Raw genomic sequence first — 16,061 nt, 5'->3', positions numbered from 1 at the left:
AACAATCTCGTGCTAGTGTGATGGTAATATCGTTCACTATCGAAGTTAGGATTTTTGAGAGTTCGAATCTCAGAATTCGACATGGTTAGCATGGAATCCCTTTTTTAAAAAATTTAAAAATCTCCAATAATTGACTCTTGAAACACTGTTTCTAACTTTCACAAGTTTTTCAATAATGCATGAACTCATATTACATTACAGAAATGAGTAAATTCAACATCCTTGATCATTTCTTCTTTCTTCTCATAATACTTTTTTTTCATTTCCCCAAAACTTTTTCTTTTCATCTTGAGTTATCTTTTTGGAATGCTATTTTTGACTTTTGAACTTGTAATTGATTTTTTAAAACATTATTCGCATAATACTTTTTATTCTTGAGTTAGAACTCTTATTATTAACCTCATGTGAGATGACACATATACATGTTTGTAATATGTATGAATACAAAGTTAGGGACTATTATATTTATTTTAAATAATATTATTTTGATATAATAATTGTGCATAGCATTTATATAATAGACACAAATCTCTAAACACCAATTTTGATCAGTAAAAAAAAAGTAGTGCAACAAAAAATTTAATTTTGGGTAGTGTTCAAAAATGCTAGTTCTAGAAAAGTTATTAATACTATGAAAATTTGCATTTGGGGAGATGATGCTACACATTTTGATACACTCCATCAGTCTCATTTAATAATACATCATTTTAATGTTTATATTTAGTGGCATTACAATGTACAAGCCTCATACCGACGTTCGAAGCAATGAAATTGTTCATTAAAAATTTGCCCTCGTCGTCGTTGAACATGTCAGTATTAGCATCTCCATAAAACCATCGCTATTTGTGTCGCTATTAGCGTTGCAATTTTTATCAGTTTTGTGACGCAAATAGCGACGGTTTACGATGCGTATTGCAACGCAAATAGCGATGCATGCAGTAAATTTGTGACACTAATAGTGACCGTTACAAAGAAAAAAATTTGTGACAGGGCAGTAATTAGTTGCCCTGCCACATATAGCACTATGTGTTGTATTTATATTCTACAAATTGATTATATGTTAAGTGTGCAATGGTTGTCAAGATGAGCACAAAATGTATTTGAACCGGCCACAAGATTAATACATAGAATAAGTACAAGATCACTGATGAAAACTCATGGAATTATGGCAAGATACAAAAGATGATAAACAATATAGTACATAGAAGATGCATCCATAAATCATAGGACAAAAAAAGAAGAGAATGTGCACTCCACGAATCCAAGCGCGAGCTTAGATCCTCGCCATCCAAAAGCTTGTCCTCAATACAAAGGAGCATCAAAGGGACTCTGCAAAATGAACAATTATACATCAATCCACCATACATAATGCATTTTTAGAAAAAAATAGAAACTACGGATAAGAGAGATGATTGATTTATTGAGCCCTTGCGTGCATACAGTCTAACGATCAATGCAGTAAGAGCACATCTCTCTGCATATCAAGTCTCCAGGGCGGTGGGATCGATGTTTGTAATGGAGTGCTGCAAAGAAAACAGAATACAACTATTAGCAATACGATTGTCAAATTATACAAGTGATATTGCAAATAAGAAAGCGAGAAGAAGAAAAGAAAAACTTACAAAGTCCTCCAGATAAGTCCTGTGGCCACCATTCCTAAGATGATGGACCACCCTTGCCTCAGGTCGTGCCCTCGTCGCTGCCTCCTATGCTGATATCGCCAACGTCTTGGAGAATTTGTAGTCTCATCCCTGAGTCTTCACTAATCATCTGCGTCTAGCCACTCGGACTTTGAGACACCACTCTTGAGTGCCTTGTGTGTGTCCGATCATTTGTGTGACATGTACGTACACATGCACTCCATCATCCACTCAGTGGAAAACCTTACTGCGATGGATACTAGAAACTCCTCGTGCAAGAATGCTACTATGTAGTCCTTGCTCCCCTCAGGCATGTTCTTCTAATGGTCCCCAAGACGTTGTGTCGAAAAGCTTTTTGGCACAACTTTCTCATACGAGACATCACTCTCCTCCCCTCATCATTCATGATCATGGCTCATGTCCTGTTATCTACGAGGTATCCATACTCCTCTGGGGTATGTCTAAGGTGTCTCCTCTCCCACCTATGACCGCACTCCTGGGCATAACCAAGAAACCCCTATACATCTTGTATACCCATGGGGATGGTATCTCTTAGAGTAGCACCCATAGGAGTGTCACTTGCGGATGGCTATTGAGCAAAAGCTAGAGTCATTGGAGTAGATGTTCCCATAGGTGTGACAAATCCTACATGTGATGCCTCCACCACAACAATGAGACGGAGACACTGCATTGGTGTCTCCACAACATCCACCTAAGCCACCCTCTCTCGAACTTGCATGAGCAAGGAGTAGCATCTTGAGCCGACCGTGGGTTCACAGTATCCACATCTCCACAACATGCCTAGAACCACTCCCTCCGTCCGAGCCTAGTCTGGAGCGTCGACCTCATCTACTAGAAATCGAAGCATCAAAGCGTGCCAAAGTAGATCTAACGAAACGACTTGATGGTGCTACATCATACTTGTAGCATCCGTGTACTCAATTCGTCGATGAATTGCTTATAAGGATACTCTAGAATATGCATTTTAAGTAACATCAATATTTTCTGTGTTATATTATCGTGCTTTTCTTGAATATTTATATTGATTATGCTAACATAATTTTTTGTCTATGCAGGTGACCTTTGACAATATTTAGAGAGTAGGATGAGTCGAGGGATGAGCCTCCACCCCTTGCAATATCAACCCCTCCACCTACATACTTTCCTCATCTACACTGGAAACATTGCTTTCATCATACACTCTCACACTTCGAGGAGGTTGTTAGCTATATATAGTCTATCTATATATAGCGCCCCAGTAGCTATATATAGCCTGTCTATATATAGCGCCCTAGGTCCCCTCTATATATTCTTATCATGTGTGCTCAGTAGATAAGCTTCTGGGGTTCCACTTCCGGTGTCTCATATCTCTCTTCTCTCCTCTCTTCCTTTCGTCTCTCTTGTCTTCCTCGCAGTTTCCAACATGGTATCAGAGCTTTTATTAACTTTTCTAAAAAAGCTTGTTGATGAACTTTTCTGTGAATGACCGAGGTGTATGTCTGTCTTTCTCTGAGCAGAGGATTTCTCTGGTTTTTGTTTTTTATCCCTTTCTGTTGGAATAGGGGAGAGACAGATAGATGGCGATCAAAGGCTCATCGCCAGACCCATCGCCTCTATTGCGCAGACAAGGGTTATGCCAGAAGGTCACCCTCATCATTACCATCACCATCATCAGTTGTCATTTGTGGGTAAGTCCTTCGGCAACATCGTGATATCCATCATGGGCGCAGGCGTCCTCGGCCTCCCCTACGAGGACGCCTCCCCTACACTTTCAAGCACACCGGATGGCTCTCGTCCTGCATTGTCATGGTGGCGATCGCCTTCACCGCCTGCCACTTCTGGATGATGCTCCTCGTCTGGTCCAGAGCCAAGCTTGAGAAAGATGGAGACCACCCCATCAGCACTTTCTCTGACCTCGACTTCACCGCGTGCAGCCGATAGGGCCGCGCCTCAGTCGACCTGACGATCATCCTCAGCCAGGGTGCCTTCTGCATCGCGTACCTCATCTTCATCGGAGAGAACCTGGCCTCTGTCTTCAGTAATCAAGATGATCCCTCTGCATCCCAGCCTCGTCACTCCCCTCGTCAGCTTGTCTCGGCAACCTCTCATTGCAACCGATGTCATCAGCGGCTTTTCCATGGTCATCGTGATCCTCACAATTGTTCTCAGCCAGGGTGTCTTCTGCATCGTATACCTCATCTTCATCGGAGAGAATCTGGCCTCTGTCTTCGGCAATCAGGATGATCCCTCTGCATTCTAGCCTCGTCACTCCCCTCGTCAGCTTGTCTCGGCCATCAAGGAGCTCCTTGAGCAGGCAACCTCTCATTGCTCTGTCGATGTCATCAGCGGCTTTTCCATGGTCATCGTGATGTAGCAGGATGTAAGTACCATCGTAGCTAAGGGTATTGCTTCACCGGTAGCATATCAGGGTTTGAATACAATTCCCTTTGCTGTGGGGGTTGCTGTCTATGCCTTTGAGGGTTTGAATACAATTCCCTTTGATGTGGGGATTGCTGTCTATGCCTTTGAGGGTTTTGGCCTCGTTTTGCCATTGGAATCTGCTATGAAAGATAGAAAGAAGTTTGGGAGCGTGCTTGGGCTCGCCATGCTATGCATTGTCATGCTATACACGTTGTTCGGGCTTCTAGGGTACATGGCGTTCGGGGAAGGCGCATTGGACATCATCACTTTGAACCTTGGGTCCAATTGGAGGACAAGAGTTGTGAAGTTTTTCAGGGTGGCATTGATGCATTCCATCTGGTTTTGAACTGAATCCATGGTTTTCGCTCAAAATATGAGTGGGAGATGATACAGAGAGGTTGTTTAGAAACCTGGTAGCTTACGAGAGCCACCTAGCAGATAAGCTTCCTCTCGATAAGCTTTCTCTCTCTCTCTCTCTCTCTCTCTCTCTCTCTCTCTCTCTCTCTCTCTCTCTCTCTCTCTCTCTCTCTCTCTCTCTCTCTCTCTCTCTCTCTCTCTCTCTCTACATTTTAACATCAACATTACTTTTGGATGTTGATATTGCCATGCTTCATGATGATCGTCCTCGTTCGTTATTCCATTGATAAGCGTCTATATTCTAGCTGATGATACATTGTTTCGTTTATATTATTTCCAGCTGATGAGCGTCTATATTCCAACTGATGACAAATTGTTTTATTTATATTCTGTTCATGGGGCCCCACATGTGTTATATTGTCCATAGAGCGGCGTCGTAAACCGTCTCTATAGACCTTGTGTTGTTCTAATATCACTGTAACGTTTTTCTTTAAGTTTTGATGTGACAGATATACTGCTTACATCCCAAGTTTAGTTGAAGGAATTTCTTGGAGATTTTATCTTTTGCAGTGATGTCGCTTATAGAAGGAATTTCTTGGAGATGTTCAGTTGAAGGAATTTCTTGGAGATTTGATCTTTTGTAGTGATGTCGCTTATTGAAGGAATTTCTTGGAGATTTTATCTTTTGCAGTGATGTCACTTATCCTTATTTTACATGTTGTATATTTAGGAGTGATAAAGCTCTTTTGATGCCTCTGAGTAGGCTGTTGTAATTCAAGAGTGATGTAGCTCCTAAGTGATGTAGCTCCTTCTCCGATGATGTTGTAATTCATGAGTGATGTAGCTCCTTTGATGCCCATAAATAGGCTCTTGTAAGTTCAACTTTGTAATTTTATATTTTAAATATTAATATAACGGTAGGTCTATATAGAGCTGTGGGTTTTTCCCTTGAGCCCCCAAGGGTTTTTTCATCCATAGTAAGGGACCTTTATTTGAGCAGGGATATTAGCTATATATAGTATGTCTATATATAGCACCCCAATAGCTATATATAGTCTGTCTATATATAGCACCCCAGGTCCCCTCTATATATTCCTATCATGTGTGCTTAGTAGACACACTTCTGGGGTTCCACTTCCGGTGTCTCATATCTCTCTTCTCTCCTCTCTTCCTTTCGTCTCTCTTGTCTTCCTCGCAGTTTCCAATAGAGGTAAAGAAATAATATACCACCATCGAGGTTGTCGAGTGTTTCGATAGAAAATTACATGTTCAAAATCACATATAAGAGAGATTCAACATTTGTAACATATCTGTGTCGTTGCACATGTTCACAATAGGCCAGCAAGATAAACATGTCGTGCAGATTCATCCATCTTTTCTCAGATTCTATTTCCAGAAATCTAGATGGACCTCATCAAATGGTTGCCCTGGCTCCTTCTAATACCATTTTGAACCACTGCACATTGAATATGATCATGGAGAAGCTACGATAATCCAATGAGATAACACTTTGCAAGTTCCCAAAATATTCCATCTCATCTATAACAGTGTTTGGATCCGTGGCTCGCCGTCAGCTCTCTTACTCAAACTTTGCCATAATGCCACAATCTGTTGTGGAGCGCATTTTGTCAATGTGCTTGATGTGAAAATGTCGCCCATGCGACCACACTACACTATATATTTTGTAATGTACATTGAAATGGTTAGATTAGTTGTCACATATAAAATCTAAATATGACAGCTTATAAAACATGTGGTCACCTTCGGAATACATCTCCTCGGGAATTCTCACTCCTTAGTAGAGACCTCCATCCCTTCGCGAGAAGCTACGATCAAAGCTTCATGTAATCATCACATATACATAAATCGTAGCATCTTCTCCATACCCTCAAGATATCGAATCGGTCATCGATGGTGTGTACTGGGTCCAAATTCTGATCGTACTTTTTCTCGAACTTTCCTGGCTTGCATGGTGCAACATACAAAAAACGATTCACTTTCTCCTCCATTGCAGCATCCATCATTTTTTCTATCTCATTTCCAACCACCATATCTCCGGTCAGTCTATTATCGTCTTTCAGCGACCATAGCATATTGTTGTTTGAATCCACCATTAGTAGCCATTGTGAAATATGCACTAACACCTCTGAAACCAGCCAACCTTTAGCCATGCTATCTTTTGGCCGAGCTCATTGTCGCACAAAGCCTTTCAGGGTTTTCATGAAGCGCTCCAAGAAGAACATCCATCGCATATGGACAGGTCCCGCAATCTCCACTACATCTACAAGATGCACCAGAAGGTGGGTTTATATCATCAGCATGCTGGTGGGCAGGTACTTGTCAAATAGATAGACCGTCTCCATTGCTCCCTACCTTGCAGATTCAATAGAGGATGTCTTAATCTCCTTTTGTGAAATCCATTGCACTAAATTCGACAACTTGTAAATCACCCTATATATTTCTGGAGTGAGGCATCCTACGATCGCGATTAGTAGTACAAACTACCACAAATGAAGAAGCATTACGAACACCGTCTAGACACTAAATAGCAAAATATGCAGGTCACTTACAATCGAGGTCAGAAGGTACCTGACATATCTTATGCCAATCATAGGATTTTAGCCCTGATAGTTGGTCGCCTTTAGAAAAAGTGGATCTGAGAGAACACATCATACCCATCGGGATGCAAATAGATCTAATAATTTGCTTCACAATGAACTCTTCTTTAGTGGGTAGAACCCAATGAGCACGAGGTAGTTGCAAGCGACCATCAACGTGCTCGACTATGACCAAAGTGCCTCCATCTTGCCTACCTCTCCTTCAAATCCATTCGTGCCCTTGCAGTATCTCTCTTTCCTATGATGTGGTCCCATAGTAAGTTGTCCACATTTTTGAAAATATACATGGGATCCAACAAGTGATTGATCTGTAAGTGGGTCCAATATGGCAACTTATAGAAAACCGAGAACCATTGCATTCCGTTTGGATGTGACTCCATATGGACCATTCTCAACTCATACCAGCTTTGGGCATTCATTCGTGTTGGATGTCATTCAAGAAAACCTTCCCTTAGTTCATGACCCTCTGGCAAGAAAGCGGCGTGTCCTTGATATACCATCTTCTTTATGGTTCGTGACCTTCAGGAGTCTAACTATGGCCCACACAATGGACATGCATGAAAACTTGAGGTAACCAGACCTATCCCAACATCCCTATTTAGTCAACACAAACTTGAACGAGCTATGTTAGATATTACCAACGAGATTGAAAGCCTACTTACTTGAGCACTCCCTGAATCCTGAAAAGTCAGGCATGGTCCACATGAGAATGGCTTGTATATTGGTGGACCATCAACCATCATGCTTACTCATATATTCTACGGCGACCCCCTTCTCCCACAAAATCTTAAGCTCATCAACTAATATAAAGATAGACATCCATATTCTTGGCTTTGTAGCACCCAAAAATGACCAAGCTAAGGATCAGGTGTCCTTTCTTCATAGAAAGCCATGGCGGGATGTTGTAGTTAACAAGGACTACAGGCCACACACTGTAAGAAGTTGAGTGGAGACCAAATGGGTTCACGCCATCCATAGCAAGACCAAGCCAAAGATTCCTTGGCTCTCGTGCAAAGCCTCGAAAGGTAGAGTCAATGTAGCTCCATGCGCATGAATCCGCTGATATTCATTGGACTTCATCTGCGGATCTATTATGCACATGCCATGTTGTCAAGCTTACCTGCCATGCCCAACATACCAAACATATGATGTATATGTGGGATAAGTGGAAAGTATCTAAGAACTTTGTGAGGGATGGTTTGCCCTTGCAAGTCCTGTTGATACTTGTGAGCACCACACTTTGGATATGTCTCCCATACTCTCCTCGAGACAGCATGTAATCGCTGACACATGCATGGATGTTATTGTAGTCCATGCCAAGCTTTCATAAAAAAAGTCACACATCATCACGAGACTTAAGCATGGTATTTCCAAGTGGTAATATATGATGCTTTAGCAACTTTAAAAAACCATAAAACACCTTGAAAAAGCACAAGTGTTTTTTATAATGGTGTCGAAAAAAAATCATTGGAGCATATGTAGAATGTACTTGAACAACTCGGTCACACTCGCATTACTCCACTTGTATTTTGCCTGCATACTTAGAAGTGCAAGTAGTGTCTTCAGGTGAGATACTCGGCACCCATCATATAATGATATAGATGCTTGTTCTCTTAGCAGATCAAATGCCTCAATATCCATGGGCATCAATGCATTGATCATTGCTTCCATCTCAGGCTCAAGATTGGAGGAAGGTTCGAAAGGCTGACTATCTTCTCTGGTATTGACAGTATAACTAAGTCGTGCCTTCCAAGTAGTGAATTGGCTTAGTCACTCCATCCATCGCATGCACATGAACTCTTCTAATTGGCCGCAATATGTGCATTCCTCCTTGGGATGAGACATCACCTCCCTATATAAATTTTACGGGCGTATCTAATGTTTTTGTATATGATATTCAATTATTTTGCAAATATAAGACATGATTGATACACACTTTTCTTACTGCATGCTCAAAGTCTGAGATCGCCTGATCAATTATCTCCGATTGGAACTCACCAAAGCGTCGTGCGTGTTTTATAGACAAGCGATACTTTCATCTAATTTCCAGCTTGCATTGAGAGCAAGGGCACGGGACATGCTGATTAAGATACACCTCGCAATCTTGGACATCACGACCATCATCATTTTCCATTTTTTCTATGTTACGACAAACAACTGGTTTTTGTTCTCATTCTCTTTTTTCTTTTTAATTTGTTTGAGAAGGGACTTCTTCTCTTGTAACTCAATAGAATTAACGTCAATTGAAACATCTTAGTTTGCAACACATAATGAACTAGTTTAATATACATTATCAAGATTCCATATAAACCTTCTTATATTTTAACATAAATTTTTAGGAGCTATTGAGCTTGCACAAGTAGAAGGCAAAAAGTCATCTTTTATTGAAATCTTTCTAATAGTTAAGAGACGTTACATCATGATAAGAATCCTATTATAAAGATTTACCCATGGAAAATAGATACATTTATAGTATGGTTACCCCTAGATTCCTTCAAAATAAACATTTAACAACTTTTAGATTTTCCATCCACTATATCTACTTAAGGTTGGTTCTAATATAGCGAAGGTTATTGGCATTGATAAAGCAATACATGTCATTCCATATCCAACGCCTTTCATGATGGAGAAAGATCATAAGGTCAATCTAAGGTGTGCACAAATTAACCCATTTTCATCCAAATTCTAGAGAGTGCATGGCCTTGCAAATCTAGATATTATATTCATATCTAGGTGCATATCTATATTTGTAACATGTCTATCCACCGAATCCTAATGGCACAAATTTATCAAGAGGTAATTAGTGTAACTTCCGCTCAAAACTCCCTTGTAATAATCAAACTCCATTACCTCAAACTACTTAAGTCTACCTCATAGGAAAAGTTCCACCTCAACCCCACAAGGATTAACCTAAAGCAAGCCTAAATCATGACTATAGTCTCCTACCATGGTTGTCTAACATTAGCTTAAGATAACCACTTTGCTATCATCTCTCAAACTTAAGCAGAACATTGCATTGGTTTAAAGAGAGTGAGAAATGAGGGGGAGTGATATGCATCAACCACTTTATTAATAAGGTATAGTCTCAACTCATGACCCCTAAAATAACATTGATTTGGATCTACGATGACACGCTAGGATACTTGACATTTGATAATTCCTAACTTGACCTAATCTAACATTTCAGATTCTACTCTCTTCATTTCATGTTCTCTCCTCCTCTTTCTTTTTCTCTTTCTCTTTCTTTGTTGCCCCTCTTTGTTTCTCTCCGCTGTCAAGAATCGTGTGGTGGGGGGACTTGCTTGAGCTGCAGCGTCAAACACACATTGTATACACAAGAGGAAGCTCACTCAAGAACACAAGAAGAGAGATGGAGGCCAAAACATTTTCTTGCTGGTTTTTTCTTCTTCTTCCACACACTATACAATGTATACAAAGTATAGATAAGATACAACATAAAGGAAAGTGGCCTACTAAGTCAAACAGTGCATAACCGACTACACTAATCGACTGGCGCTATGTCTTTGCCAGCTGTAGGTAGGTATAACAAACTAAATATAATAAGTGATAAGTCAGTGGCCATGTGAGTATCATAATGACCACCAACATGCTAAGTGTAGACGTGCGGACCCATCTAGCCAAGTGGTCCGTCATCAATGTCTGCACGTGTTGAGCTTGCCATCTCAACACTCCCTCTCAAGCTCAACTCTATCTCTACAACTCCAAGTAAGCTTCGGAACTTTCAAAGCTTCTCTACACCCAATGCCTTTGTGAAAATGTCAGTTATCTGATCCTATGTGCTGACATATACCAAGTCAATTTCTCCTGCAAGTACCTTCTCTCTCACAAAGTGGTAGTGCACCTCAATGTGTTTTGTCCTAGCATGGAACACTGGATTTCTAGCTAGCTGTATGCTGCTCATGTTGTCACAATGAATGACAACTGGACCATCTCCTTGCACATCCAAATCACCTAATAACTTTTGCAGCCATACCACCTCACATGCTGCCATAGCAGCACCTCTATACTCAGCCTAACTGCTACACTACCAAGAGAAAACATGAATCCACTTGTAGGTCTTCTATCTGACATGCTACCAGCCCAATTTGCATCTCTGTATCTAAAGACATGTATGTCCTTACCTGCCTCATAAAAAAGTCCATAATGTAAAGTGGACTTCACATACCTCAATATACGTCTAACTGCATCCAAATGAGGCTTTCTAGGCATCTGTATAAACTGACTAACAAGGCCAACAGCATAGCTCAAGTCTGGCCTTGTGATAGTCATGTAAATCAAACTCCCTACTATCCTCCTGAACATAGTAGGGTCTTCTATCTCATCCCCAACATCAGCACTCAACTTCACATTTTGCTCCAGTGGTACTGAAAGAGGCTTACATATTATCATACCATACTTGGATAACATATCCAAGCCATACTGCCTTTGGGATAGCCATATACCATCATCACATCTGATCACCTCAATACCAAGAAAGTATCTTAGCTCACCCAAATCTTTCATCTCAAACTTCTTCTTCAAGAAGTCCTTAACTTCAGCAATCCCATTGTCACTGTCACCTGTAATAATCAAGTCATCCACATAGATGACTATGATGACCAAACCTGCATCTCCCTTTCTCACATAAAGTGAGTGATCAGCATCAGAAATACAAAATCCAATATTGACAAGATACTCTCCAATCTTGTCAGACCATGCTCTAGGTGCTTGCTTGAGCCCGTAGAGCGCCTTCTTTAACCTACACACATATGTAGGATGCTCTAAATCCTCATAACCTGCTGGCTGCTCCATATACACTTCTTGCAATTCACCATGCAAGAAGGTATTCTTAACATCCATTTACTGTAAACTCCAACCTTTGGCTGCTGCCAAGGCAATCACACATCTAACAGTTGCCATCCTAGCAACTGGAATGAATGTCTCTTCATAATCTATGCCATATGTTTGAGAATAGCCTTTTGCAACCAGTTTAGCCTTATACTTGCTAACTGAACCATCTGCATTATGCTTGACTTTGTAAACCCACTTACAACCAATAGCTTTCTTACCCTTAGGCAAGGGTACCAAATCCCAAGTCTTGTTGGCTTCTAATGCAGCCATCTCCTCATCCATTGCTGCATCCCAATGAGCATGACCAATAGCATCCTCAAAACAAGTGGGCTCAACATCCTCAACTAGTTTCACCATATAACCATAATGGTAAGCTGCATAACCTTCAAAACCAAATCTTTTAACAAGGTATCTGACCCTGCTAGATCTGCGTACCACCGGATCACTCAATGGAGCCTTTACATTACTATGAGCTCTCTGTACACCTGGTGTCCTGACAGAAGGAATACCAAGCTCATCATTCAAGCTCTCTGAACCACTAGAATCTCCATCTAATCCCAAATGATTGGTAGATGTATCATTACCATCTAGAACTTTCTTCTTTCCTTTGTCCTTCCCTGCAACACTTATAGATCCACCTGAAGATATGGGGCTACTCCTTAGTCTCCCAGACCAAGGGCTCACTATAGGTGTAGTACTAGATGATGTTTCTGGTCCACTAAGACTCCGTGATTCTTGTTTATCTTTCTGCATATAGCTGTCGTGATCATTATCATCATCCAAAACATCACCAGCAGGTGTATACCAACTTCCCATATCATCAAAGATAACATCCCTACTCACTCTGACCTCACCTATGACAGGGTTATAACAGCGATATCCTTTCTGCTCTAAAGAGTATCCAATAAAAACACATTTTTATACCTTTGGATCAAGCTTCTTCTGTAACTCATATGGCACATGAACATATGCAACGCAACCAAATACTTTCAAGTGTGATACATCATCAAGCTTCTTGCCAGTAAAGCATTCTTCAAGAGTCATCCCATGAACTACAACTGTGGGAGTTCTGTTCATAATGTAAACAGTAGTATGGAAAGCCTCAGACCAAAAATGTTTGGGTATATTCTTTTCAGCCATTAATGCCCATGCAACTTCTGCAATATGCTTGTTTTTTCTTTCTGCAACACCATTTTGCTGTGGGGTATACCTGCAAGTAAATTGCCTCTTTATCCCATGAGTCCTCAAGAAGCCACTGAACTCATTAGAGAGGTACGGATGCTTCTTCATCTCTTGCACCTTGAGCACTTTGCACTACTAGAGACCACTTTGGAGTCTAAATCTTCATTTTCACTCACAAATGTGTTGCAAATCCACTTAAAATTATCCAAAAACTTGAAAAGTTCTCATTTAAATCCACCTTTCAAAAAGGAAAAATTCTAAGAATTGAATAAAGTATGAAACTCAATTTTTATGACCTATAGTCTTCTAAGAACATAAGGGGATAATCTTTGAACAAATTATGGACATTCTAAGGAGTATTCAATGTTGTTAACTATAAGGAACTAGATATCTAAACTAGTAAGAAATGAGTTTTGGGACATTCTCTTTGTTGGGGATAAAGGTGCACATGTGCCTACACAGGCCTATATTTACTTCACACATTGTGATCACACACCTATACATTCCAAGTGGCAAGTGCCCATCTGTCACTTTATTCTTTATTCTTTCAGTGGCTATTGAATAAGGGAAGGCCAATTACACATTATGACTATTGGAGTTCCCACATACGATGTTTCTCTCTCTTGCTCTCTTGCTCGATCTACCACAGCTCTTGTTTTACTTTTGCTTCCACTCATGCTCTCTCTTTCAACTAGTATCGAAGCCAATAATTTGAGGAGCTTTTTTATCTTTTGCTTCAACCCAAATCCAAAGCTTTAGCTTAAGGTTTCATAGTAGCCATTGTTTCTTCCTCTCGATGTCTAAGGAGCAGCAGAGTAGAAGCTAGTATTTGGTGCGAGTTTTTGGATATAACAAAGTGAAACAGGATACATTGAAGGAAAGACTCATTTAAACATGTTTTCTTAATCAAGGATTGGTTTTGGGATACTAATTTGAGCCTATAGTCTCTTACATGTGTGTTGTTGGTTGGTCTCCACTCTATGTAATCTCTATTATCATCTTTTCTCTCATACAAGAATCTATCTAATCTCTTACAACTATTAATTATCGCTTAAGAATCTCTCTAACATCATATACATCTATCCATCCACCATTACTACTTTTATTCACTCACATAGCGAGAGATCTAGTGTCTTCTTGGCATACGCACAAATTATCTTGACAACATAGCAAAGCACATGAGATTCTCTCTCCTTCTCTCATTCCCTCTCTCCCTATGTATATATATATATTCTCTCACTCTATTACCCATGTGGGTATGTGTGTGTGTGTGTGTCCCTCTATCTCTATCTTTTCTCCTCAATATATCTATCCCTCTCTCATTTCCTCTCTCCTTATCTCTATCTCTCTTCCTTTCGCTCTTCTCTCCCTCTCCCTCTCTCTTTGTCTCTCTCTCCCCCTCCCTCTATCTCTATCACTCTCACTCTTTCTCTCTCTCTCTCTCTATATGTCTCTCCCTCTCTCTTTCTCCATCTATCTCACTCACTCTCCATCCCTCCCCCCCTCTCTCTCTCTATTCCCCTCTCTTTCCCCTTTTCCCTCTCTCCCTCTTCCTCTCCCTCTCCCTCTCTCTCTTTTCCCCTCTCTTCTCTCTCTCTCTCTCTCTCTCTCTCTCTCTCTCTCTCTCTCTCTCTCTCTCTCTCTCTCTCTCTCTCTCTCTCTCTCTTTTACTATCTCTGCCCAGAGTTGTAGAGCATGCATCACAAACTCTAGAAAAATAATGCACACAAAGGATGATGACAATTTTTCACAAAGAGTTTTTTGTGAAATGTTATTGTTAAAAGATTTTGATTGAACTAGATCAAATGCATGTGATACAGAAAGTGGAATTATTACAATCATATGTTTAAGATCTTTGCCTATATAAAAGCCATAGATAATAAAATGTTACTTTTTAATTATAATATATTTAATATGTGTTCAACTTTGTAAAGACCATTACCCTACTTATGTGCCATAATCCATCACAAGATGCAAAACTCACAACACAAAAGCATTAGTTGCCTAGTTAGCCCATTCATAAGATGCATCAAGTCACAACATACAAAAGTTGGCTACTCACATAACCAAGCCATATGATAGAGAATGGACATTTAAAATAAGGGCACAACATCCACAAACTACTCCATTATTTTCAAACTCACATTTTCAGCCAGAGCTTGAATACAAGGAGGGGTTTGTGCAAGCTATAGAGGAAAACCTAGCCTTTAGCTGATAGGAAAAATAAGATAGCATAAGGATGTGCCAACACTACTTGTAGCATCTTCCTCTCTACCCATCTATCCAGCTTGTGCATCCCCTTATGTGCATGAAACAGTTCCTGTTGCATAGCCCCTCATTGCCCTTGAAATTACTCTCAAATGCACCCCCTACACACCCTAGGAGCTTATCTTCAAATAAGAAATCGTATCTATCCTCATAGATGACCATTTGCAACTTGGCAAGGGATGGTGGGATGTCTCCTGTGAGTAGGTTGTGAGATAGGTAGATGGTGTTGATGTTAGGAAGATCATCAAGGAAGGTCAAGATGGAATTGGATGACCAAATATGGTCGAGATGGCATCTCCACTAGATGATTTTTATGATAAAATAGCATGTGTGAATTGGACCAAGGCAAACAAGCATTGGCTTACAAGCTTCAATCTACCATAGGTGCATTGGCAAACAAGCATTGGCTTACAAGCTTCAATCTACCATAGGTGCATATTCCTTTGCTTTCATAGGAAATTAACTTAGCATTGGATATTCTATAGACCTTGACTAATCACCCAATTTGGTAAGTTAATAAGAATTTGAGCTTGTGGAGGAAATGAAGGCCAGTGTTCTTGGTGCATTGCATACTTTGTCATTTGCAAAAGATTTAGTGGCAATTATGGAAAAGCAGCAGAAGGGCTTAATGTCAGTCCATAGGCCTTTCTAGCTAGCCATGGATAAATTCATGTGAGATTATGGAAAGAAAAGATATAACCTACTAAAGCATCATGGTGGATTA

The 16,061-nt window shown here is 40.3% G+C and overlaps 1 protein-coding gene and 1 pseudogene across 1 annotated transcript; both read left to right on the top strand.

The window, feature by feature from the left end:
- Positions 1-2,737, top strand: part of LOC148018105 (protein NARROW LEAF 1-like) — a 51,050-nt pseudogene extending 48,313 nt beyond the window's left edge.
- A 687-nt stretch (positions 2,738-3,424) lies between these two features.
- On the top strand, positions 3,425-4,493 carry LOC148018104 (amino acid transporter AVT3B-like). Its single transcript, XM_087661547.1, has 3 exons — positions 3,425-3,499; positions 3,582-3,737; positions 4,018-4,493. Exons 1-3 carry the CDS (start codon positions 3,425-3,427, stop codon positions 4,405-4,407), a joined length of 621 nt encoding a protein of 206 aa, XP_087517673.1. The 3' UTR covers positions 4,408-4,493.
- The last annotated feature ends 11,568 nt before the right edge of the window (positions 4,494-16,061 follow it).

This window comes from Lygodium microphyllum, chromosome 21 (assembly GCF_053477565.2).
Source record: "Lygodium microphyllum isolate KBCC chromosome 21, Lygodium_microphyllum_v1.1.10, whole genome shotgun sequence".
Taxonomy (NCBI): Eukaryota; Viridiplantae; Streptophyta; class Polypodiopsida; order Schizaeales; family Lygodiaceae; genus Lygodium; species Lygodium microphyllum.
This window is presented reverse-complemented; position numbering and strand designations above follow the sequence as displayed.